Here is a 27,884-nt window from a genome sequence, read left to right on the forward strand (position 1 = left end):
TCTAGGCATAGGAAAATGGAATACAATAGAATGACGTTTCTTCACATCTCCCCATTATGATGGCATGATTATGCTTTCTTCACTTTTGTTGCATGAGAGATCTTTGATATGAACATTCCAATATTGTACATTAACTTCTTTTATGTAACAATAGTTAATGTTTTTGTGAAAAGATCAACAAGCTTATCACTTAATCGTATCTGCTAACATTGATTTCACCACTCCTTAAAAAACTTAAGAGAAATATACTTAGCTATATTGCCTTTAAGATATTCTCATTTGGTTTATAATATCGTTCATTTGTCTTTGTTTTACCCACATGATTCTTGGATATATGGAATCATTGGCCTCGACTATATGCATTTTCGACAACCATTTTTTTTTGCTTTGTTAATTGTCATGCTACTATAGTATGATAGCATGTGAACACATCTTGTTTGAAAATGAGCATTACGAGGATATGAAAGATAACCAACCTTTGTATATTCAAACAACAATGATATTGATCTTTTTAAATAAAACAAATCCACATTAGTTATCTTGTAAAGATAACATAATGCTTTGATTCCACTATAATGTTTTTGTGTTAGTATAAAACCATATCTTGCTAGCAGATTGACAAGAATAGTTGTTTTCGATCATATACAATTTGCAACCTATATTAAAGCACTAGTTGTACTAAGATATCCTCTGTGCAAACTAATTTATAATAATATCATTTAAACAGATACAAGTCTTTTTGTCACTTCAAGTAAATGTGCAACTATAGAAAATGTTCATATGAAAGCGTTTTAAGACTTTCTTTATATATGTTGATTGGTGAACTAATATTCCATTAAAAATTATTTTATCTCCAAATTGAGAAAGGGACAAAATTTCATTTCACCAAAAATTTTCATTTCAAACCCCTTCTTCAATTAAGTTATATCAAAGTCATTAAATCGATTTATCGAACACCCTAAAAGAACTTAATTTGAAAGTTAGAAAATTTTGTTTGTAAAAAAACTTTATTTTATTTGTATTTAATAAATTTTTTCACAATAATAATATCACCCTTTAAAGCATTCATGATAGGAGATCCAACATTCCTTGCTCCCATACCCCTAAAAATGGACCAAAAAAAGGAAAAAAAAAACTTGGATGCCTTGAATTCTTGGATTAACATATCCACTACATTCCATAAAAATGTAAAGTTCATGTCAAATCATATAGGATTTGGGAGAAGAAATAGATAGTCATTTGGAAGTAGGTTGAAAACAATTGGCAAAGGGATATTTGGGTGAACAGAAAAAACCACTATTAAAACTATTCTCTCCATTTTAATACCATCTTCCCTACTCAAAAGATATAATGCTAAAATCTTCTCCCTAAGGTGGGATATCACAATTACTATGAGATCACTCATTTTCGAAAAAGTTCCTAATATAGTGAATTTTTTTAATTGAGTAGATACATTTTTTTAAAGTTATGTGAACTTTTAGTTTAGAGCAAACAATATATACATGAGATGAAACGAGTTATTATAAATAGTATCAGAATCGATCCTCAAACCTGATGTGAGAGTATTCATGTCCTCATAAGAGTCGTGCTAAGGACATGCTTGTATGAACAAAGGTGATCATATAACCCAACATTATATCAATTAGTGGACTTCTTTTAACTGTGTAGATAATTTATAAAAACAGACAATATCAATATACATGAAGAAATAGTTTAGTACATTTTTTTTAATCTATTTTTTAACAAAATAAAAATAAAAATCCTAAAATATCATAAATTATTAGATATTAGAGAGTAAATTGAGACATGAGTAAAAGATCTAACAATGATTTTGATTATTAAAAAAAGAAAGAAAGAAAGAGGAGATTGGTAAAAGTCAAAACACACTATTCTACCACAATTCTGAAGTCCACCTTAGAACAATGAGATTAACCCAAATGAAGTATTCAAGAGTGTCCGTACAAATTATTCTTGAGCTGCCATTCATCTCATCTGCAACTATAAAATAAAAACAAGAAGAAGAAGAAGAGAATCCCAGAATCGTAATGGTAATCTGGACATCAACTCATTATTCATCCTAAGGACTCTTATCACACCTCTCCATCTGAAGATGCCATGCCACAGCTCTGACTCCACAGGAGCTGCATCTACCACTGCTTCAAACCATCGTCATACATTGATTACCCCAAATTTCTCTCATCAACTCAACATCCCAAAAACCCCAGAAAAAGAAAAAGATTTTTCCAGTTGGAGAAGAAGCATATACATTGATTACCCAGAAGGGAAACAATGATATCTATGGAGGCATGTGTGTTTCTACTATGTTGTGAATATAACCAAAACTACCAGTTCAACTCATGCTTATTTTTCTCCATTTGGTAGCCTACTACCTGAAAGATATAGATATGGATAAATAGAAAGCTAAATACACGATACCAAGTTCGCTGTCCTGCTAATTGGAAAAGGAGAAGTAGGTGAATATTGTTTTGGTATGGGAAATTGTTGGAGGGATGATACCTTAGAGGAGTTTGGCTTCAATTTCTTCAAGACTGAGTCCCTTTGTTTCAGGTATAAAGAAGAATATGAAAAGAAGAGACAACACAGCTATGACTCCAAATCCATAAAACAAAACTCCAGCTCCCAGCAGTGCCTGCAACCAAAAGTGAAAACATTGTAACTGAATCTATTTGGTAACTACCACGGGGATTTATCATTGTAATTGAAGTGTAATATACGGGTCATGAGTCATGACAGTTAAGTAATTGATACAAAAGAAAACCAGATGTTGAATCAACATATTCCGGAGAAAAATATCATAGTTGGATGTATTTATAAAGAAGTAAACTAACAGTACAATTCAACTAATCAAAGCCTTCACTCGCTACCTCATGTTGGCTACACTATGACATCGTTTTTTTCTATTTTTCTCTATCTGATTATTGAAGATGGTGAAGTAGATACTCCACAAAGAAGTGATTTGATTTGAGTTGAAGGTGTTTAAAGGATGACAAAAGGAACAAAAAGAACCTGATTGATGTAGTGAGAAACACAAGATAGTCTTCCGTTAACAAAGGACATAGCCATAGACAGAGCTGAAGGCATGTGGTCATTCATGGAGCCAATCATGAATGGTTGGAATTAGTTCCAAATGGGCCAACTAATAGATGATACATCAGGGGCACATCGAAACACAGTTTTCTTTCAATGGGAAGCATATGATTCTAAGTACTCTGGAATAAGGATACTATAAAAATTATCATAGGCATTGTCTCTCATGTCAGTCTCAATGTAATATAGGTATTCCTCTCTTGATATGTGAGAACAACCAGTTGCTACAATTACATGATATCCCTAATAAAACATGGAAAGGATGTGGACTAGAAACAAAATCATATTTGTTATCATATGCCGATTAGCCAAAAAAATCTCCAACCTAAATATAATCTCAACAACAATGCCACAAACAGAGTGATGATTACCTGTTCTGGGAAAGTTAAGTTACTGTCTTAGTGAACATAACATGTACATAACAGATGATAATAGCTCCACAGTTATAAAGAAAAGTTAATTGCAGAAAAAAAATGGTTGAAGTTAGGCACCTTCAGAGGGGAAAACGAAAATGTTACTATTGCATTTGCACCAAAGTTCACGAGCACTGCAATGCTTAGTCCTCGCCCTCTCACACGTAAGGGGAAAATTTCGGAAATCATCAACCAACCAATAGGACCGAAGGATAACTGTAAAACCATTCATGAATTTTATTGCCATGTAATACAAAAATAAGACATACATGAAGCACGACGTTGGGCCAATGAAGTTCATATACCCTGAAAAAATTTCTTAAGTCTAATTTTTCAAAATTCTTTAAACTAGTTATAATCATCCCAACCATATGCCTTTCTTGACCTTTTGGCTAAGATTTTATTAAAAGAAAATTGCCAATTGAATTTTTCAAAATTTCTAAGCTTCCTTTTATTTTTAGCTGCTATTGCTCAAGTATTGATTTAGGCGTTGATAAGTTTCCACGTATTTTTAGCATACTTGAATTTTTAGAGTCCACCAATACAGATTCGTCTATTTGAATCTAAGACAAAATCAGGAAAAAAAATTTCAAAGCTGCTTATCTTTGCACTCTACTTTTGTCAACTTGCAAAATTGAGATGAAAAATAAAAATAAATCTACACATTATCAAATTCAATGGAAGTGAAAAATATTATAAGATTTTCTATATTATTCTCATGCAGCAAATGCAGTGACTTAGGGGGGCTTTCCACTACTTTCTACAGGGTAGCATATGCAGTCCCTAATAATCAATAATATTTCTGACCCTTATCCTGCTGTAGAACTCAAACTCATAATGTAAGCAATGGTTCATATAAAAATCATCATTTCAAAGCATAAAATTCCAAGATGAGAATCTATATAACAATAAAACAAAATCCAAATACCTGATAGCACCCAACATACAACAGCAGAGCAATCACCGCCACAGCAGGCACATCACCTAAGTAAATATAATATGATCCCAGAAGGAATAATGAGATTACCTGTCAAACAAATAAAATATACAATGCTTAGAAACAGTTGAAGTCCTTTGATTCATATACTTGGAACTTAAATCCCTTATTCTTTGAGTAATCACAAGTTTTAGCAAGAAAACTAAATCAAGAATTAATTTTAAAGCATGGCCTGACAATTTCGATATTTTGTAAGTCTCAAGATTTCAGTGTTAAAACAGAAAGCAGATGCCCTTGAAAGAGGATGGAGACTTACGATGCCAGAAACACCTCCAAGTAGTAAAGGTCTTCTTCCAACTTTATCAACAACAAGGACGGCCACTGCAGTCATAATCAACTAAAAACCAAAAAAAGAAAAAAAAAATGAAAAAAGGGAAAAATAAAAGAAAAGGCAAAGGTCAGAGTCGTCAGACATTTTGGAAAAAAGGAGTCTTGAAGTGCAGCTTCTGTTATATTTGTGGGGAAAATCAGCTCACACATTCCCTTCACTGCTAGAACTTGTGTCATGTTCCAGTTATAGCACATTGTAGATAGTGACATGAGTGTGACAACAAATGGATGTAAGAAACAACTTCCACTAATTTCTAATCATTTATAGAGACCAAATATTAAGGTATAAAAAGTAACTTTATAAGATTTTCTTTTAAAAGCACCCAAGTGTTGAATTTGAGCAGCAAGGAAAAAATCTACCTTCAATAAACCAACTAATATCGATACACGTGTTGCATCAGATGCTCCTGAGAATCCTGCACTCTATCAGATTGTGTAGGGTTTAAATGGAAGCAAACTTTTGTCTTGATATATTCATTGATGATAACTAGAAATCTGGATCTAAATCTTCATGTACCTCAAGGATTGATGCCGCATAATATAGCACACTTGGTTGCCCTGTAATCTGCCATACAAATTGATGGTACATATATAAGTCAAATTGTTGGGAACTTATATCATCTTCTTTTTTTTTTTTTTTCATGTTATATAACCTCTACACATGAAAACAAACCTGCTGAAATAAGACTAATCCTCCACCAATGATAAGGGCTTTCAAGCATTTTCCATGGAACATTTCCCCAAGTGAAGCTTCTTTTGTTTCCTCGCTGGATGAAAGCTCATCTAGAATCCCATCTACTTGAGCAGGAGCTGAATCCCCAATAGCTGGACCCCTCAACCGACACAAGCAAAATATGGCATTCTCTTTTAAATCCTGCATATTGCCTTTTCCCTGTATAGCACGTAAAAGTAACCATCTAGGCGATGCTGGAAGCCACCACATTCCGATTCCCATAATCACTGATAAAGGACTACTAACTCCATACATATAGCGCCAACCGGAAACCATGTCAACTAAAAGGCTACCAACTGTATAGCCTACCTGCAAGAGAGAAAAGTAATCACTATAGGCAAGCCACGATAATGGATTATGGAGCACTATAGATATGAACAAAAAATAACCACCGATGAGCAGGTATCTGTGACCACAGAGTGTGTGTGTGTGTGTATTTGGTTCTTGTTGGTCCAAATTATATACTAAACACAGTAAAACAAAATCAAAGTCCTCAGAGCAAGATTGAAGCACTTACAACCATCCCCAAAACTATAAAAAACTCTTTGAGAGAGATTAGTCGACCTCGTATTTGAGTTGGAGCAGTCTCAGCAATGTACATCGGGGCCGCATGCATTGACTATAAAGCAAAGAACTGAAAATTATATGTCTTTCATGTAAATAAGGCACCTTTTTTTAAATGTCAAATTTTGCAGGCAAACAAAAAACCATGGATGGACAACTAAACGTTCATCCAAGAAAATTTTAAAATATCAGGATGGTTAAGTGAATTTGCATTTAGCATCTTTTACTTGAACTCTACATACTATTTTGGTTGCTTCCTGAATAAGAAAAACAAAAATGCATTTGGAAATGAGAAAAGGATAACAGATAAAAAGACAAAACAGACATGAAACATGAATCCTTTCAAAATCAAGTACATCATGAAAAAAAAAAATCCTATAACGGACATTTCATTTGTTCAAATGGACTTCTATATGTGATTCCGCACATGTGGGTTTGGATGTCTACCAATGTATGTACTTGGTGTCTGAATTTTATACAAAGATATGCATACCAATATCACATGGGTGAACACATGTTTACATGGACATAAAAATACATAAGAAAATTCAGGAAGAGCTCAAATGTCATATAAAAGTGAAAATAGCATAATTAGTTACCAGTCCAATTCCTATACCAAATACAAAACGCCCAATCACCATAATAACGAAGCTAGGTGCCACTGCTGTTACTAGAGCTCCAACAAGATACAGTAAAGCAGCAAGAATCAACTCCCTCCTTCTTCCTTTAATTCAAATACATGATTTAGACTTCATAGAGAAAATCATAATATTATTATTTCAACTTCAATGCCACATTTAGAAGAACTGACCAAAGAAGTCGGCAATATTAAAAGCCAAGACAGAGCCAATCAAGGCACCATATAATGAGCCACTAGTCTGCAAAAAGCAATATCCACTAAATGAGGGGAAAAAAAGCAAGTATATAAAATATAAAAGAAACAAATCTAAAAACATGATTAAGCAATCACAACAAGCAATTTATAATACTTACTGTGAGACCAATTTGCACAGAAGACAAGTCGTACCATGAGATTCCACTTAATGAAGATGACTGTAGAAAGAAACACGACAGTCAAAGTTAGTAGAGCCAAAGACCAAACGAACACCCATGAGACAAGAGTTAAAGTTAGATCATACTGCAAAGCAAGATATGTTTTATTTTGTTGATTTGCTAATAAGACCATTGGTGAATTTGAAAAATAAATTGGGAAGAGGGTTGTTTCAGTAAATAAACAAGTTCTTGAATCTCGTTATCAATTTACAAACAGATGCTCAAGAAACTTGAAGATATCAACAACATTTTTGTTAAGAGTGCATGACATACATTGTGGGCCCAAATCCTACAAGCGTAAGCTTTTAGGAAAATTAGTTGTTCAACATGGTATCATAGCCTTAATTGTTGGGAGGTCAAGAGTTTGAATCTCACCACCATATGTTTTATTTACCTACTTTATTAAGTTCATGTAAGCCCAAAAATGGATGCTACATGTGAGGGACGTTGTTAGAGTGTATGATATACATTATGGGCCCCAAATCCTACAAGGTTAAGCTTTTAAGAAAATTGGTTGTCCAACAATTTTGATAAATATTGACTTGGAAAAATAACTGAAATTAGTAGCACAATCTGGGAGAGGTTAATATAGACAGGAATTTTCAATTAAATTGAAAACATTATGAATTAAATGCATGCAGGATAAATAAATTGTATGTCAAGTGCAAAGAAGTAGATGCCATTCAGCATGTGTTTTTGTTACACTACCAAATATAATCTTCTAAGCATGATATCATGTTCAAATCCAACCTAATTACATAGTACAAGTTTAATACAATCAGAATAGTATATCATGGAATCCCTATGATCAAAATTATCATTGCAATATCCATCGACAGAACGACAAAATGAGACCTGTCGTTAAGAGAGATGTAGATGGAAACCTTAAAAACTTTTAGGAGGTTTAAAATGTTGCATATAGCCTATTGATGGATCATAAGAAATCCAATTGATCATAGTTGATTATCAATTGTCATCTTCATAGTGACGAAACAGAACTAAAAATCAACAGTGAAATAGAAAATACAAAGGATGAACATGGAGCTATACAATAGAAAATAGAATTAGCCTACTATAGTTCAGACTTCCAGTAAAAAGATACCTCTATAGAAATTAGAGCACAAGATGTGGCACCAATGTCATAGCCGTATAGTAGTCCTCCAAGGGCTGGGAATAGAAATCTGAAACCACCCAATAACACCTTACTCTATCAGTACAAATGCAAAACTGTGGGAAAATGTTTCTATTTTAATAACAGCTATTATGAATCTCTGATCATTTCATCACAAAAAACCCACAAGCAGCTTATAATATAGATGATTTCAACCATTTTTAGAATGTGGGAATCAAATGAAAAATCGAAATGACAAAAGGATAACAAAGAGACCCATAAGACAGAATTTTAGTTCATAAGACAGCAAAAAACTTAGAATCCAATCAAACTGTCTACTATCTACATCTTAAAAGACAATCCAAGCAGGCTTTAGGCAGGGGCACTAGGTTCTTCAATGTTTTTTTTTTTTTTTTTTTGACAGATAAACTAGGTTCTTCAATGTTAAATGCTTGAAAACCAAATTATCAGCATCTCCCTTATGTTAATATAAACTAGAAAGTGTAGTAACACATAGCTATAAAAGTTCTTTAAAGAGGCATTGCAATTATGATGAAATGCTTATATTGAAAGATCACCATGTTGCAAATAACACGACTTTTTTTTTTTCCTTTTTTGGGGGCCGTTCAATTTAATAAGTCCAATGAGTAATTTGATAAGCACTCAATTACAAAGATCACCTCTTATGGTCCAATCAAGATAACTAATTGTTAGAATATAGTCCTTAAAAGCTAACATGATGCAACAAGAAATGGTTTTTTATATTTATAATATAAGTTCAGTTTATCACTTATCTATTTTATTCATGCATTATATTTTCCGAGCATTCAGGCCTAACATTACTTGCATTTACATAACTTAGATGCATTAGAGTTGCATAGAAGATTCAAGTCATGAGTTACTACAAGTGAATGAGTTGTTCACAACTAGCTAATGGACTTAGGAAATTCATTTGAGGTTGTAGTATACTACCTCCAAATTGGAAGGATAACTTGCCTTTTTCATCTAGATGAGGTTCACATGGTAAGCGCACAAGTGTGTATGGTTACACATTAGATAAAACCAATAATAAGTTATGATATTGTTATTGGATAGTCATGATTTCACCAAACTATTATGTTGTATGGAGTATCGAGCTTGAGAGAATACTCAGCTAGTGCTAAGGTCTTCAAGGACTTTGACCTACAAGTGAAACCTTGAAGTTGTCATATATTTCCTATAGATCAGGTTACTATTGATTGAGGTAAGCAACGATAGGTATTATCAAGATAGGGATCATGATATCTCATGGGTTTGAGACAGTGTGTCCCCTTGGATGATCCTAAAGACTTATGATCAAGAAATCTATGGTTGTAGTAATTCCTTAAGTGGAATGACATATGCTCTTAGAGAGTTAAAGTATGTTAATTGATCACAAAATAGCAGATTTGAGACTCAAGGATTATAAAGATAATCCTTTTTTTTGGTTAGTTATTTACTTTATATATGTCATGTATGCCTTGTTTCTTATAAATAAAATCCTTATTTACCTATAAAAAAAAAGGATTATAAAGATAATCTTAAGAAATTGATAGCATTCATCTCGTTAAACTATAGACACCAATTTATGGGAAGCTTGCATACCATGAAGTAGGTCATGAACTCGAATTTGGTATATCATTTTAATATCATAAGATATTAAAATGCAAGTGACTCTCTATAATAAGATGTTGAGTCAACTTCATAATTGGATTGTAAGAAAGCCGATATTTTCCTATGGATCCTAGTGGTCCTTACTCAAGCTCATATTCCTTGGCAACACATTATTTGAAGGATATTTAGATTCTTCATTCATATGTATGTATAAGGGTGTTTTGATAAATATGCAAAGTTGTAGAAAGGACAGGAATACATTTAAAGGCGAGAGAGAATGGTAAGGACCTTGAAGGTCTCTGTGGAGAGGAAGACCTTCTGGGTTAGGTTCGAGGGTGAGGTAGGAGGAAAATGGTGTTCGATAACACAGCACAGTAAAGGGTCTGTTTTCGTCTTAGGCTTTGAGAAGGAGGAGGTTAGTTGGTTGATAAAACAGTTGACAAAGGCCATTGAGATGAAGATTTTTATGGGTTTCAACAGAAAATTTAGAGAAAAGACTAGAGTACATCTACTGGAGGTTTGCTTCAATGTTCATGGCAGGTTTATAAGATTATCAAAGTTCGGCTCCAATAGGAAGTCAACTTTTCTGGTAATACCTGAGGGAGAGAATGGCAGGGGATGGGAACTTTTAAAGTCTGCATTGTATTCAATGTCGGTGGTCCCCTCCTCGAGTTTTGATGAAAAGGGAAGGCAGAGAAGGAAATGAAGGATTTTGCACAAAAATGCAGGTCCCTTGCAACAGTCCTTTGCGAATGTAGTCAGAAACGAAGGTCTGAGGAAAGGCGGCCTTGTTCCAGTTGGGAGATGGGTGAGGGTTGTGCTATGCGAATGTCAAGATGGTGCTGTTAACTAGGCTGAGGTCGGCTGGGCCATGGCGAGAAGGCTAGGGCACAAAGGCGTGGTGACAATCGTCCCATTCGCTGAAGGAAAACGATTGTTTTTCGTAGAAACCTTAGAGGAAGCTTTATCACTACACGATTCAAGATTCATCAGGATTAAAGGCGGAATTACAGTTTTGTTGAGAAGATGGTCGCCAAAGGAAAATTCAAAAGTAGAGGGGAAATTCAAGGAAGGTTGGATAGATTTAAGGGGTTTACCATTTCATTTATGGTCTAAGGTTCACTTGAAGAAAATTATGGAGCAGTGGGGGACGGTGACAAAGATCAATTGGCGAACATTGAAACTTTTTTATCTAAGCAAAGCAAGGGTGAAAGTGGTAATGAAAGAACGATTAGTTCTCCCGGCTTTGATTGAGGTGTTAGATGGGGGTTGGGACTTCACAGTTTCAATCGCAGTGGCCGAGAAGGAAGATGGTAGGCGGGTTAGAGAGATGGGTGAGTCAACTCGGCAATTGGCTGAAGCTCACACAGGGACATTTGGCAGAAAGAAGAAAGAGGAAGATAGATCAACGGCTAGAAAGGGGTCTTCGATTGGGGCAGTTAGCAGAACAATGGAGTGGAGAGGTGGTCAAAAGGCGGAGAACACTCCTGGGAGGACACGTGAAAGAACAGGACGTAAGTGGGAAACAGCCGGTCCCAACCTCCACTGCATTCGAATTCAAAAAGGCAGAGAGCTGGATCTGCTGGGCAAAGCAAGCTGGAGGGGTCAAAGCCTAGTCAACTCTCCAGGATGGGTTTCGGGCCTCGAAATATATGACAAGAGCCCATCCTTTTAGTAAGCCCAGCCCACGGTCTGAAATTGTCACGGACTGGAAGAGGGAAGTCCATGGGAAAGGCCCGATTCAGTTGTTGGGCCAAGAGATGGGAGACAATCAAGACAGATATTCGAAGGGCCCTTTACACAGAGCTATTCTTTCTGCAAAGGGGAAGGCGAAGATAGGCCACGAGGATCCTGAAAATCAACAGATGGGCTCCGCGATGAAGTGCGGTTCAAGGAAGCTGTGGAATGCTCTGTTTCCATCAAGCTTTGTATGCCGACAAGGGGATCGAAGTCGAAGCGAGCCAATCACGATTGAGAGATCGATGCCAGTTAGTGATAATCTTCCATTAGAAGACGTCGCCGAAGCGGGAACACAGTTGGTTCAAGGGTGTTCCGAGGAAGGAACGACGTCAACGAAGGAAAATACGGAGCGAAGGAATCTTCTTAGGGCTCCTTTTCAGTCAAAAGGGAAGGAGAAATGCGCAATACTGCTAAAGGAGGAGACGGAGCAGGTTTTAAGGGTTTTGTGGTTGTTCTCATAGTGGATCTTCAGTCACGGATCATCTTTCTTATCTCACAACCAGAGAAAAAGGGCTCAACTTTGAGGGGTAATGTGGAATGACGGAAGTGGAAATTTTCGAGGTATCTTCTCATCATTTTTCTCAGCCTTCTCTGCCTTTTCATTCTCCTTTCTCTAGCGTGGCTCCTCCACACCCGAGTTCTGCTGCTATCAATCTCTCCATTCCAGCCTTTCAATCCCAGTTTCCTACGAAAAATTGAGTGTTATCTGAATTTTTTTCAAAAAAATATGACGTTGGGCCTGATTGTCTAGGGTTTGTTGGCATTCCTAACCGTGATGATGCGGTGCCCCAATTGGCTAGATTGAATCTTTTGTCTGAAAGCTTTAATTATGATAAGACCAAACCCAGCTTGCCTCATGGGGCCCCTATTCTGGGTACAGTTAGCCAGGGAGACACTGAGTTCTCCCAGATGTGTGGGTTCCAAATTGAAGGTCTTTCCCCTAGAAAAATGACTAAAGTTTGTGAGGTCTTAAGCTCCTTGGATATTAAGGTGTATTCAAGGCGAAAGAACAGAATCGCCACAGACATTTGAGTTCTGTTGGCGTTGGTTAGGAGGTGTAAGGTCAGTGAGGTGTTTTATGAAGATCATAAGTTGGAATATCAGGGGGTTGGGATCTAGGAAAAAGAGAAGGGTGGTTAAGGATTTTTTGCAACTTCAGAATCCGGATGTAGTGATGTTTCAAGAAACAAAAAGAGAGGTGTGCGACAGAAGGTTTGTAGGAAGTGTCTGGTCGGTTAGGAATAAGGAGTGGGCTGCTCTCCCGGCTTGCTGGGCTTCAGGAGGGATTTTAATCACTTGGGACTCAAAGAAAATGAGCAGCGAGGACGTGGTAATTGGATCTTTTTCTATCTCAGTCAAGTTCTTGTTGGATGGATGTGGACCTTTGTGGTTGTCCGCAGTTTATGGTCCAAACAACCCCTTAACTAGGAAGGATTTATGGGTGGAGCTGTTAGATTTTTTTTTGCCTTACTTTTCCTTCATGGTGTGTGGGAGGTGACTTCAATGTTATAAGGAGAAGATCAAAAAAACTGGGTGGCTCTAGATTCACTAGGGATTTTGATGGCTTTATAAAAGAATGTGAGTTACATGATCCCCCATTACGAAATGCCTCTTTTACTTGGTCAAATATGCAGGAGTCACCGGTGTGTAAGAGATTGGATTGGTTTCTCTATTCAAATGAGTGGGAGCTTTCCTTCCCTCAAAGCCTTCAAGAAGTTCTTCCTAGATGGACATCGGATCATTTGCCGATTATATTGGATACCAATCCTTTCAAGTGGGGTCCAACACCTTTTAGGTTTGAGAATATGTGGTTGCAACATCATAGTTTCAAAGAGTGCTTTAGCAATTGGTGGAGAGAATTTGAAGGAAATGGTTGGGAAGGTCACAAGTTCATGAGGAAGTTACAATTTGTTAAGGCAAAATTAAAAGATTGGAATAAGAATACTTTTGGAATGCTTAAGGAAAGGAAAAAAACCATCTTGGATGAAATAGCTAACATTGATGCCAATGAACAAGAAGGGGCTCTCTCTTTTGATCTCGCTGTTCAAAGAGCTGTAAGAAAAGGGGAGCTAGAGGAAATAATTATGAGGGAAGAAATTCATTGGAGACAAAAAGCTAAGGTAAAATGGGTTAAAGACGAGGATTGCAACTCAAAACTGTTTCACAAAGTGGCTAACGGGAGACGAAACAGGAATTTCACCAAATTCTTGGAGAATGAAAGTGGTTTGGTGTTGGACAATTCCGAGAGCATCACAGAGGAGATATTACTTTATTTTAAAAAGCTTTACACAAGTCCTCCTGGTGAGTCTTGGAGAGTAGAAGGTATTGATTGGTCCCCTATATCAGAAGAGAGTGCTTCTAGGCTGGATTCCCCTTTCTTCGAATTAGAGTGTATAATGCCATCTTTCAGTTAGATAGGGATAAGGCGCCGGGGCCTGATGGTTTCACAATAGCGGTGTTTCAAGATTGTTGGGATGTGATCAAGGATGACTTAGTGAGGGTGTTTGCAGAGTTTCACAATAGCGGGATTATTAATCAAAACACCAATGCTTCCTTCATAGTTCTGTTGCCCAAAAAGAGTCAGTCAAAGAAGATTTCGGATTTTAAACCTATCAGCCTTATCACTTGTCTCTACAAGGTAATAGCAAAAGTCTTATCAGGGCAACTAAGAGGAGTACTACAGGAGACCATCCATTCCACTCAAGGTGCTTTTGTTAAAGAGAGACAAATTCTGGATGCAATTCTTATAGCCAATGAGATTGTGGATGAGCAAAGGCGATCAGGGGAGGAAGGAGTTGTATTCAAGATAGACTTTGAAAAGGCTTATGACCATGTTAAATGGGATTTTTTGGATCATGTGTTGGAGAAGAAGGGATTTAGTTCTAAATGGAGGAAATGGATGAGAGGTTGTCTATCGTCGGTCTCTTATGCTATTCTAGTGAATGGTAATGCTAAAGGGTGGGTCAAGGCATCTAGAGGTTTAAGGCAAGGTGACCCTATATCCCCTTTCTTGTTCACTATTGTTGCAGATGTGTTGAGTAGAATGTTGTTGAAAGCTGAGGAAAGAAGTTTGCTGGAGGGCTTCAAGGTAGGTAGAAATAGGTGTAGGGTGTCCCATCTGCAATTCGCAAACGATACCATCCTCTTTGTTCGCTCTAGTGAGGAAGAACTACAAACTCTTAAGAGTTTATTGTTAGTGTTTGGTCAAGTTTTTGGGCTTAAGGTCAATCTTGACAAGAGTAATCTTTTTGGCATCAACCTTGATCAAAATCATCTCTCTAGGTTAGCCTTGTTGCTTGACTGCAAGGCTTCAGATTGGCCTATACTTTATCTGGGTCTTCCTTTGTGAGGGAATCCAATTGCTTGTGGATTATGGGATCCAGTGATTGAGAGAATCTCTAGGAGATTAGACGGGTGGCAAAAAGTTTACTTATCTTTCGGTGGTAGGATAACTCTCCTACACTCATGCCTATCCCATATCCCTAGCTACTTTCTTTCTCTGTTTAAGATTCCTGTTTCAGTGGTTGTAAAAATTGAGAGGATGCAAAGGGACTTTCTTTGGTCAAGGGTTGGGGAAGGTAAAAGAGACCATCTTGTTAGTTAGGATGCAATGTGTAAGCCGAGCGTAAAAGGGGGTTTGGGGATTGGGAAGATTCCTTTAAGGAATCGTACTCTTTTAAGGAAATGGTTGTGGAGGTTCCCTAAGGAGAGTACAGCTCTGTGGCATCAGGTCATTATTAACATCTACAGGACACACTCAAATGGTTGGGATGCCAACACTCTAGTCAGGTGGTCACATTGTTGTCCTTGGAAGGCCATTGAATAAGTCTTTCAGGATTTTTTCAAGTATACTCGGTTTGTCGTAGGAGATGGGAAAAGAATTTGCTTTTAGGAAGATTTGTGGCAGGGGGACCAAATCTTCAAAGACCAATATCCAAGACTATTCAGAGTAGTAACGGATAAAAATATTCCTATATCTTCAATTCTTGGTTCAACTCGCCCTTTCTCATGGAATTTTAATTTCCGTCGTAATCTAACCGATTCTGAGATAGAAGATCTAGAACGCCACATGCGCTCTCTTGATTGTATGAATCTATCCACTTCCGCTTCAGATGCGAGATCTTGGTCCTTATTGTCTTCAGGATTGTTTACAGTCAAGTCTTTCTTTACAGCCTTGTCCCAAATGCCTAATCCATCTCCTTTTTTCCCCACTAAGTTTGTATGAAAATCTAAGTCCCCTTCAAAGTTAAGGCCTTTGTCTGGCTTGTGGCACACAAGAAGGAAAATACCAATGACTTGCTACAATTGAGGAGACCCCACAAAGCTCTTAGCCCCGACATTTGTAAGTTGTGTATGGAGCAAGGAGAATCAACAGATCATCTCTTCCTTCATTGTTCTGTGACGTTGGGGTTGTGGCACAGACTATTTCAGCTAGCCAAGATGGATTGGGTTCATCCGAAAAGCATTTCAGACGTGATGTTCATCAATTATAAAGGTTTTGGCAAGTCCAAGAGACGGTTGGTTTTGTGGCAAAACGCGTGCATAGCTTTAATTTGGGTTGTGTGGCGGGAAAGAAATGCTAGGATATTTGAGGACAAAGCTAGGAATTCAGAGAATCTTTGGGACTCCATTCATTTCCTCGCTTCGTTTTGGGTTTTTTGCTCAACGGGTTTTAAGGGCATTCCCCTTAACGTTTTACAACCAGATTGGCTAGCAGTGTGTAGTTCCAATGGGACGATATAATGTCGTGTTATTTTTTTGTGTTGTTTAGTTTTACCTTTGGCGGGAGGATTTCTCATCCTCCTTATGTACTATTTTTTTCTATCAATATATTCATGTGTGGTTTCCTATCAAAAATAAATAAATATGCAAAGTTACATAAGAGTTTATGAACAATTTTTTTAGACTGAGCTAATTAATTAATTAAGACCTAGGAGGCTAATTAAGTGACTCAAGCCCAAGATAGGTTCAAGTCACTTAAACCCACAAGGAAGCCTGCATAAAACCCCTAAGGGTTTTAGAGCTTGACAGTTTTGTTATTCAGTCTTCCAGAAAGAGGAACCCTAACCTCCATCCCCTTCAAAGAGAAATCCACCTTCCTTGTGTGCAGTGTTTTAAAAGGCTATTAAGGCTTACACCTCGAGGCTCACCTTAAGGTGAGACTCTACAAATTAGCCTTGTGGTTATAGCCTTAAGGTAATGGAGGCCTAAGCCTCACCCTATTAAGGTTTATAGCTTTGACACTACAGCCTCAAGGCTGTTAAGGCCTAAGCCTCAAATACTCAAAGGGTTTTTGGCCTTTATAGGCTTTTGGTATATATTTTATAAGAGGCTTAAGTCTCAATTTTAAATTAGGTTTAATGGGTTCTATCATCTATGCTTTAGTGGGCTTTTGATATTAGATTTCATGAGTTTTGTATTGGGTCCCTACTTTGTTAAACCTTTTACAAAATAAGGGCTTAGTTGACTTCCAAATAACCTTTCAAATGGAGAGGAAAAAGAGAGATTAAGTGAATAAGAGTATTGATGATTCTCCTAGTGGTTGATCTCATCTATAATCTAATTATTGATAGATGGAAAATGATCCCACTACAATTTTTGAACAAAGAAGAAGGGGTGGATATTTACACCAATGGGGAGGATAATATAGCAATTGGATATGATTATATTCCTTTAAGGATCTTATTTGTGATGGTAACTGTAAGGTTGATAAATATTAGATAAAACCATGAGAGAGTTAAATATTATGAGGAAAAAAAAAAACTAAATTATAACCGTTAACAATGAAAAATAATTAATTTTTTCATTGTGAAGTTTGTCTTTTTTTTTTCTTTTTTTTTTTTATCAATAAACAAAAGAATTGTATTACAAAGAGGCGCTAAAATAGCGACCCAGAGAAGTACAGTATAGAGACACTCACCCCCTTATAGTTGGACTCAAAACAACAAGGAAAGACAAAAAACCTTCTCCCTCATCGCGAACCCACCCAATCTATAAAATCTATTAAGGTCGAAGAACCACCTTTTATCCACAATTTGGTCTCCGACCAAAGTAAATACACAAAAGAAGCTTTCAGCCTTTGGATGGACAATACTCTATCTTCAAAGGCAATTTTATTCCTTGCCTTCCAAATGACCCAAAACACGCATAACAATCCCACTTGCCACACTGCCTTCCTCTTTTTACCCACAAAAGAACCCCTCCACCCTAAAAGGGTTTCCTTTACCTAATAAGGAAACACCCAAGACACTCCAAATAAAGAAAGGAACAACATCCACACTTCCCTTGTTTTTTCATAATGAAGAAGGAGGTGATCAATCGACTCCTCAACTATTTGGCACAGAAAGCATCTATTAGCCAAAACCCATCCCCTCTTTTGCAAACGGTCCAAGGTTAGAACTCTTCCCCATGAAGCCTCCCACGCAAAGAAACTTAATTTAGGTTGCACACAAGAGTTCCATATAATCTTCGAAGGGAAAGAAACAAGAGAAACCGGCTGCAAGGCTTTATACAAAGACTTCACCGACAACACGCCATCCTTCGAATCCATCCACCTCACCCTATCCTCCTCACCCACATTAACCTTCTTCCTATCCAAGCAACAAAACAACCTTTCCACCTCTTCCATCTCCCAATCATTGAAAGGTCGAGTGAAACAAGGGCTCCAACTTCCCCCACTTTCCCCTGCAGTTGTCCAAACTCCATTTACGCAAGCCTCTTTGGAAGTTGCTAGCGCAAATAAACAAGGGAAAGACTCACACAAAGGGGTGGTTCCACACCACTTGTCTTTCCAAAACCTCACCTTCTTTCAATCACCCACCATAAAGTCAAAAGAATGGGTCACTAGGTGTCCCAACTTTCTTATTGTTTTCCACAACCCAACTCCATAGGCCTCCCAAGAGCTCCACCCTCCTCTTTCCTCCCCATAATTTCCTTCTAATCACTTGGTTCCAAAGGGCCTTTCTTTCAATTGCAAAGCGCCAAGTCCCAAGACTCTTAACCTCCAGCCCTCCTTTTTTTTTTTCTAAATAAACAATTGGCCACCTTACTAAATGAGGTTTTTGCTCAAGAGCCCCACCACCCCACAAAAAATCCCTTTGAATTTGCTCCAATCTCATTCTAACCACCCTAGGTAGCTGGAAAATAAACATGAAATAGATCGGCAGATTAGACAAAGTACTTCGAATTAAGGTAATCCTCCTCCCCTTAGAAATGTATTGACATTTCCACATAGCCAATCTTTTGAGGAATCTTTCTTCTATTCCATCCCAAGCAGTAGCAGATTTAAAAGGAGCACCCGACGGCATTCCTAAGTAAGTGGAAGGCAATCTTCCCACCTTATTATCGAACTCTTCAACTAGCTCTTCCACATTCTCAACTCTGCCAAACGGAATCAACTCACTTTTTTCCAAATTCACTCTTAACCCTGAAATTGCCTCAAACCACATTAACAGCCAACACAAACACGTCAACTACTCCTCTTTCGCCTCACAAAAAATCAAAGTATCGTCAGCAAACAGCAAGTGAAAGACCTAGACCCCTTCACCCCTTCTTCCCCGAACCGAGCAACACGATAAAAAGCCTCCATAAATTGCTCTCTTCAGCAGACAGCTGAATGCCTCCATCACAATTATGAACAAGTAGGGCAAAAGGGGTCTCTTTGCCTTAAACCCCTTGAGCTCTGAAAATATCCCGTAGGGGTTCCATTCACCAAAACAAAGAATCTAGCAGTGGATAAACACCACTTTATCCATCTACGCCGCTTTTCCCCAAACCCCATCTTCTCCAACACCACTAAAAGAAAAGACCAGTCCACATGATCATAGGCTTTCTCAATGTCCAATTTGCAGAGAATCACCCCTTTATTGCTTTTCAAAATCGAGTCTATTGCTTCATTAGCAATCAGCACTGCATCCATAATTTGCCACCCCTCCACAAACGCATTTTGAGACGTTGAGATGACCTTAGCTAACACCACCTTCAGCCTATTAGCCAGCACCTTGGTTAACCACTTGTACAGCTCTCCCACCAAGCTAATTGACCTAAAATCCTTCAAGTCCTCAGCCTCCCCTTTCTTAGGAATCAGCACTAGAAAGGTTGCATTCAGACTCCTTACAAAGCTCCCAGACTCATGGAACTATCTGAAGAAATTCATCACCTCCACCTTTACAAAGTCCCAAGAATACTACTAGAAAGCCATTGAGAAACCGTTAGGGCCTAGCGCTTTCTCCCCGCAAAAACTTGACAACACACCAAAGACCTCTTCCTCAAAGAAAGGCTTCTCCAACCCTTCCACATCTAGCCTCTCAAAATTCAAACCATCTATATTGGGCTTCCAACCACCGGGATCTGACAACAGACCCTGGAAAGCTCGGCTCACTTCCTCTTTAATTTCAATTTCCTCAGTAAACCACCTCCCATTGACTTTTACTTTAGTCAACTAATTCCTCATTCTATGAGCATTAGCCATCTAATGAAAGAACCTTGTATTTTTATCCTCCTCCTTCAGCCAAATTTCTCTAGACTTTTGTCTCCATGACTCTTCTTCTAAAAGGACCCACTTTTTATAAGTCTCTCTTGCCTCCTTCCTAGCTTCCTCTTCTTCCATGGTCAGTGAACGAGCACTTTCTTCCTTGTCCCAAAAATCCACCAAATTCCAAGCACTCTGCTTCTTAGTTTCAACCTTACCAAATACCTCTTTATTCCAACTTCTCAAAATCAGTTTCAAGGCCTTCATCTTTTCAGCCATAATGAAGTTGGCCGACCTGCTAACCCAAATCCCCTCCCACCACTTTCTCAACACCTCCTTAAAACCACATGTTTTCAAATCTAAATCGCGTGGGCCCTCTCCTCATCCCTCCCCCATCAAGAAGAATCGAAGAGTGATCAGAAACCACCCTAGCCAAAACAACTTGAATGGCCCCCTAAAAATGAACATCCCAATCTTCAGAAATGAGAAACTGATCAATTTTTTACCTTAATTGATCATTAGAGCCTCCACTTCAAGTGAACAGCCCCCCCTGAAGAGGCAAGTCCCTTAACTCTAAGTCCTCAATCACCTCTGAGAATCTCCTCATTGTCGAGGACAGACGGCCTCCTCTACTATGCTCAGAGGGGAATTTTATCATGTTAAAATCTCCTGCTACGCACCAAGGCTCACTCCATAATCCTCTAATGGCCCTCAACTCACTCAAAAAATCTTCTCTAGCCAACTTCAGAGTGGGTCCATACACTCCTGTGAACATCCAGCAAAAACCGTCCTCACAATTCTTGAAACAACAAGAGACTGAAATTTTGCCCACCTCCATCTCCACCAACTGTAGCACCCCCCTCCCTTGAATTCATAGCCCCCCACTCCAAACATCTTCCTACCCCTAGACTTCTCACAATCCCACTACTCATCTCCTAAATTTTTGTTTCTTGGAGGCACACTAAATCCACCTTCTAAGTTTTACTAACATCCTTTATCAATTTTCTCGTCTCTATCATTTGCCTCCCTTACATTCCACGAAAGGATTCGAAGCTTCATCTAACACACTCCGATTGACCTCGATCCCCTATTGACCCACCGTAATTTATCGAACATTCAAGTTTCTTTAGCTCTCGGTCAAATCTAGAGGATCTCTATCCTTTCCTCTTTTTTCCACTTACCCTCTCAAATCGTTCTCTTCTTTCCTTCATTCTATTAAGAACCTTCAGAATCTCTCCTTCAAATCCCTCAGTGGGCATTCCCAAACAATGACAAAATTTTGCTAAGCAATTGTACCTCCACGACTCCACATCCCCTCCCTCTTCCTCAGTCCCCCCATCCCTTATTGGGGAAAACCCGCCATCGCCCTTCTCAAAATCCTTTTCTTCCGCCAACAGCACCTTCAGAGGATTTACAGACAGCTCCCTTTCATTTTCCTTCAAATTGACAACTGCATCATGGCCCTCTTCTACCTCGATCAAAGCCCTCCACCCCAGAGAAAGGAAAATAAGAAAAGTCTTGTTCCCCCCCACCCCAACTACAAACAAAAGAAGGCGAAAAGATGGAGTACTTAGAAGCTTCCTCCATAAGGCAGTTAGCTAGAGAAACCCTACCTGGAGCCCCTTCTACCTCTTCAAAACCCTTTCCGCCGACCAAATCTTCTTCTGCAATCCACCCCTTAGAGAGCATTTGAAATCCTAGTGCCCTACCCCTTTTTAAAAGCTCGCCCAAGAAAACCTGATCTAGATCCGAATCCTGCTCCGCTACCTTACTGGACTACCCCGCCTCCCAAAACGACTTGGGCCCGCACCTCTCATCTTCCCTTAAAGCACAGCCCAGCCCAAAACTTAAAAGGTTTGCGGGGCCTTCAAATAACAAGCCTGCATTCCCTTGGGCCCGAGCATCCGAACAAACAAGCCTACATCCATTAAACGTTGCTGACCCCCCGTCTTCTCTTAAGCCCACCCCTACACCCCCCTTCTCTCCATTCCCCTTCCCAAAGCCTGAAAAGCCATCAACGATTTTTGCAGTCCCATCTCCATCACCTTTCTCTTCACCCCTGGCCTTTCTGACTGAACATGCCCCATCATCCCCTGTTGCACACCAAATATCCTTTCCCATACCCCGCTACTCCCCGCGTGTGAACCCACTTCCCTATCTTCCCTAACCTTTTCCCCCTCACTCCCTTTCAATTTATTCATCGACACCACTACAGAAACCCATGACGGTACCTCCCATCACAACTAGACTGCATAACAATAAGAATTCACCACAAAATGCATCGTCCCCGGAAAATCTTCCCCCCACCCCCGACCCCCAGCTTCACCAAAATTCTGGCCTATTGGAGCTAAGAAAACCTTTTTGTTTCTTCATCCACCTCAACGAAACCTCCACAGCAGTCACCAAATTTTTTGAACACCTCCCCACTCCAACAGTGAGGCAGGAGACCCACCACCCTCACCCACACTTCTTTTGTTGAACTTCATAAGTGCAAGCATCCCACCTCCTCACTCCATCTCTCCAAATGCAACAATTTATCCTTGTAGCAACGCACCCCCTTCTTTAACACTCTCTCTGCCTCCTCTTCATCTTCAAACTCCAACAGAAGGAAAGCCCCTCCCAGCTTCATAACTTTCACGCCTTTCTTAAGATTCCAAAAGCGTTCCCCCCATTTCCTAAACGAGGCCAGCTCCGACTCCACCACCGACCCATTACCCCACCTACCAACTAAGCAACGACCTAGCATGTCCTCCCTACCCCTCAACTCTCTACCTCCAAACTATATCCACGACGCATCTCCTATCCTTCCAGTCGGCTCCCTAGCAACATCCACGAACTCCTTCTTCTCACCCTCCACCGAATTTCCAAGGCTCTTCTCGACCTTGCCGACTTTTGTCACCATTTTCGTCTTTGTTTCAGATTAGGTAGCCACCGCTTAAGTCTTTGCTTCAGCTCTAGTAACCACCCCCATAGGCCGTAGTTTCTCAACGAGAATGGCCAAACCCCCTAGCATTCCCTTTCCTTCAGGGTAAACTAAGCAAAATCTCTTCGTCTCCAAATCGACGACAAAAATAAGACGAATCTCCCCACCCCGTTTACACACCTATCCAACCTGAACTTTCTCCTCTCTTCCTCCCAGACTTTTACCAACCTTCCTTCCTTCTCCTCCCTGCAACATTCTTCAAATCCTTCCAATAGGTTTCTTAAACTCAAATCTCCAAACCAAATCCAAGAGGAGAGACCTCTACTCCCTCCACAATAGTACCTTTTAACTTCCCTCAGACTTCCTCTACCGAAACTTCAAACGACTTCGACTCAATCACAAACCAACACTTTCCCCCTCTCATTGCAGTTCATGAACCTATGATAAACACCTGGTCAAAGAGCATCACTCTGTTAAGTTTATGTCTTTTTTATAATTTAATTTTCTCGTAACTCTATGAGTATTTTTGTTATTTTTTGATAACTTATTATTATTTATTTGTTTAAGTTGAGGCTTACGCCTCATTTTGCCTTCAAGCTTATGCCTCACTTCATTTAGGCAAAATGCCTAAAGACCACCTTTAGCCTTTTAAAACATTGTTACTTCAAAGGTTTGAAATTCTAGTCAAGGTTGCAAACAAGATCAAGCAACTTCAAAGGGACTATCAACAATTGTGTCGGGATGAGAGGAATAATCACCTGGTTGTGTAGTTGAATGTTTCAAGAAGCAAATAAAGAAAAGAAGGAAAAAAAAAAAAAAAAAAAAAAAAACACCTCAAGAATGGGCATTTGATTTTGAAGAACAAAGCTCCTACCGTGAAATGGATTTGGAGATTACCTCAAAAGCCAAATTGACATCAGTAACAAGATATCTTAAAGAAACATGTATACAATAAACAGTGGGACTTTAACACTTCTTAAATGAAACTCTTTACTCCACATGGGAATTGGCACATGCATACTTCCTCTTCTTTCCTCAACCACAATTAATATGTTGCCGATTCAAATTCTGTCAACAAATTTAGGAAATACATGCAGTAAGGGGGACGGGGTCAATTTTTTTCCTTGTTCCGGTTAGACATGCATCAGACTCCAGCACTCTGGTACTAATGGAATGGAATGTCTACAGATACTTCTCATTATCAGCACATCAACTAATTAAGAGTTATCACAAGAACCAAACTACATTGCCAATTACACCAAGACCATGACTAAATTACCAAATGCACATTAAGCATAGTTAAGTGTTTCCTCAATAATATAGATGGAGTTAATAAAGCGTAAAGTATCTAATCCAGCCTTTCTATAATTTAAATGCACCCTTAAGCTTTATTTGACTATTTCAAACTAACTGTGAGTCCTCATCACATTGAACACCTATGATCCAGCACTTCATACCAATTACCAGACTCAGGAACCCCTATCCATATGGTTTTGACTTCATATGTAAGAAGTTGGAGGACCTTTTACCCCATTCCCTTTCTAGTAAATCGAGCTCGGTGGCAGCTACTTGAACTGTCTATTACACTGAATAATTATAGTCCATTTCATTACTCATAGCATCCTTTTTGTCATGCCAATGTTTTATGCATAAAAAATGAGTTAACCCATCAAAAAATGCATTAAAAAATGAATTAAAACCCATGTTTAAGATACTTGTGAAAATATGGTAATTGTAGAATTCCACAGGATAAATGAAAGTATCATTCACTTAATTCTCCATTTGTTTGCTGAGAAAACAATGGAAAAGGACAAAAGAAAGCATAACTCCAGTCTCATGTTTTACTTTGTTTTCATTTCCAAGAATGGGAAAAATTGAACTCAACTAAGCCATATAGTTAGTTGTACTAGAGTAGGGGCTCAGTGACAGCTTTTGTATAATTTTAAGATTTGATCAATTTTTCTTTCTTTTCCCACATTTTCTCAGCACCCAAACGGCACATTTATCCAAGGATTTTATCCCAATATCCAGCACAAAGAAACATTAAGAAGCACCAAAAAAATGGTGAAACAGAAGCAATCTCAATAGAGAAACTAACGGAAGGATAGCAGCAGCAACAGAATAGTTCTCCGATGAGCCAACCCCATCGATGAGAGGCTCCTGCATTCCATCTATTTCCCCGGATGATTTTCCCACCTGTTCAATAAAAATAAAAAATAAATTAGTATTTCCACAAGGAAACTCAAAGCACTAACCACAAACGTTAATACTATGTTTGGCAGCCAAGAGAATTTCTTGCTCTGCTTAGGCTCATTTGAGTGGCAACTCTTGTTTTCTCACCTCAGAGATAATGAAAATCATCAGACCTTTCCTCAGTAAAACTAGACACTGGATCCCTGTTTGGTTGCTCAGAAAACAAACAAAATGGTAGAAGATAGAATATCCACCCCACCCCAGAGGCCCAACAACTTTATTATTCTCAGTTCTTTTTCTTTCACCCACAAAACAAACAATGACCTCTGTTTGGTTTCCAAGAAGACCAATGGAAAATGGTAGAAATTAGAAATTTCAGTCCATCCCAAAAGCCAAACAGTTGTCTTGTATCCATTACTGTTCTTTCGCTGAGCAAAACCAAAAAAAAATAGGTCTGTCTGATTGCTGAGAAACAGAGGTAATAGAAAATAGAAAGTCACATCCATACAGAAGCCAAACAGTCGTTTATCAGTTGATGCCCAGAAAAAGGAGGGAGATGAAAGGAAATAGAAAACCAAACCCACTCCAGAAGTCACATGGTTTTATTATTCTCAAGTGATTTTTTTCCCATCACCAACAAGAAACAATTCTGTGTTTGATTCTCGAGAAAATAAGCAAAAATTACAAAATAAGACCACAATATAACCACCCCAGAACCCAAAATACTTGTAGGATCCTCAACTATTCTCTCTTCCCCACCAACCCAACCCATACGCTCTGTTTGGTTCGCAAGAGACTAGACAGGAAAATCAACAAAACACGCAACTTCGAATCTTTGTCAAACATCTTTTTTTCTGTTCTTTTCTTTTTAAATGAAAACAAAAAAAAAACAAAAAAACACCCATACCCAGAACCTAACCTACACCCCTATTTGGTTCCCAATAAATCGGACAGGAAAATCAACCAAGCACATAACTTTGAAGTTTTTTCAAGCACCCAAAACAAAACGCAGAAAACCCCAACAGTTGCATTATCCTCAATCACTCATTCCTCTCCACAACCCCAGCCCATCCCCCGTTTGGTTTCCGAGAAACCACGGAGGAAAATCAACAAAACACACAACCCCGAACCTTTTCCAAACATCCAGTACTTCAATTCCAACCCCATGATCATTTACTTAAAAAGTTTCCACTCTAAAATCAAACTAGGCAGTAAACCCCAATAGCAAAATCAACAAAATACACAACTTCAAATTTTCCTCAAACTGTTCGGTTCCCGAGAAACCGGACAGGAAAACACCCAGCACTCCGGTTCATATTTAATCATCAAAGAAATCACAAGAAAACCTTTCCAAGAGAGGTGAGGCTGGGCTGCTCAAGATCTGCCATGTTCACGCCTCAAGCAGAGAGAAGCAAAAGAATTAAAGCCGTTGAAGCGTACATATGATTGTAGTGAAGTTTGAGGTAGGTGTCAGTTCACATTCAATATTTTAAGTAGAAAAAGGTTGAAGGGAGGGTGAGGATTTTGAATGACGATTGCGTGTATGTATAGTGATAGGGATTGGGACCCGGAAAATCTATCTGGAAAAATTGTCTCAGGCTCTGATTTTTTCATACAGGAGAGGTGAGTAAAAAAGATAAGACAGAAACTTGGGACCTATAAATTGCAGTGATTTTTACCATCATATTATCATCTCTTCATTTTTTGAATTTTCTTTTTTTTTTTCCTATCCTTTTCCCTTTTGGGGGTTTGTTGTACTGATGGAGGTTGATCATTTGCAGCTATATGTCAGAAAATTGCTCTACCAAATGAGGAAATGGATCCGGATTTGGATATCAAAATGGTTTCTGAATTGGTTCAGTAGTTAGAATTGACAATTGAGGAATCAGAATGATTTCTAAAGTCCTTCATGAAATTTAGACTAAAGTATGAACCTGTGCCACCATATTGGTATTACCTTTTTCAAATTTTATGGAAAAAAAAATACATTTGGATGGTACTGGATCCTACTTTTGACAATATGATGGTTTAAAAAATATTTTTAAATCTTTATTTGTTTTTTTAGGGTGAATAGAAAAAGTTAATATAGTTATTTAGTTAAAAGTAAATAATTTTTTTGACTTTTTTGGTTTAGTTAAAAATAATTTATTATATCAACCATTATAATTAAAATAAATTTGTTATCAATAAGTTTAGTTTATTTATATCGGATTAATATCAACAGATATTTTAATTTTTTCTATTTAATCAAAAAACAAATACCACTTAAATTTTAAATATTGAAATTGTTTACAAAAAAAAATGACTTTAAAGTAAATTTAAAATTGTTTTCTCCAAACACAATTTCAAAATTCAATTATTAAATTAAAGTTATCTTTTCAAAAGATAAATTTCTATTAATATGAGATAGGTTTAGAAATAGTTTAAAAATATTTTTCGGAAGTGTCATATTTTTTATTTTATTTTAATCAAAACCCTGCAAAAAGACAAGCAAACCTACAAACCCAAAAATATCACATCAATTTCAATTCAATTTATGGATTATGTACATATTTAAGAAGTAATGAATAGATGGTTATAAGATTAAACATTTGGATTTTTTTAGAGAAATGCATAG

General features: G+C 38.0%; 1 protein-coding gene across 2 annotated transcripts; it reads right to left on the bottom strand.

Annotated features, from left to right (window-relative positions):
• Positions 1–1,811: 1,811 nt before the first annotated feature.
• On the bottom strand, positions 1,812–26,930 carry LOC117933562 (D-xylose-proton symporter-like 2). 2 transcript variants are annotated; one of them, XM_034854981.1, is made up of 15 exons: positions 26,614–26,930; positions 25,173–25,270; positions 8,301–8,379; positions 7,139–7,198; positions 6,957–7,023; positions 6,745–6,869; positions 6,099–6,200; positions 5,522–5,890; positions 5,366–5,413; positions 5,209–5,271; positions 4,775–4,855; positions 4,450–4,548; positions 3,600–3,737; positions 2,518–2,650; positions 1,812–2,390 (listed from the first exon to the last, which is right to left on the bottom strand). In XM_034854981.1, the coding sequence occupies exons 1-14, from the start codon at positions 26,653–26,655 to the stop codon at positions 2,519–2,521; spliced, it is 1,503 nt and encodes a 500-aa protein (XP_034710872.1). In that variant the 5' UTR covers positions 26,656–26,930; the 3' UTR covers positions 1,812–2,390; position 2,518. The 2 variants fall into 2 exon arrangements, with proteins under 2 accessions (XP_034710872.1, XP_034710873.1); XM_034854982.1 differs by lacking the exon at positions 26,614–26,930 and adding an exon at positions 25,415–26,573.
• Positions 26,931–27,884: the final 954 nt, after the last annotated feature.

Source organism: Vitis riparia, chromosome 16 (assembly GCF_004353265.1).
Source record: "Vitis riparia cultivar Riparia Gloire de Montpellier isolate 1030 chromosome 16, EGFV_Vit.rip_1.0, whole genome shotgun sequence".
Classification (NCBI taxonomy): domain Eukaryota; kingdom Viridiplantae; phylum Streptophyta; class Magnoliopsida; order Vitales; family Vitaceae; genus Vitis; species Vitis riparia.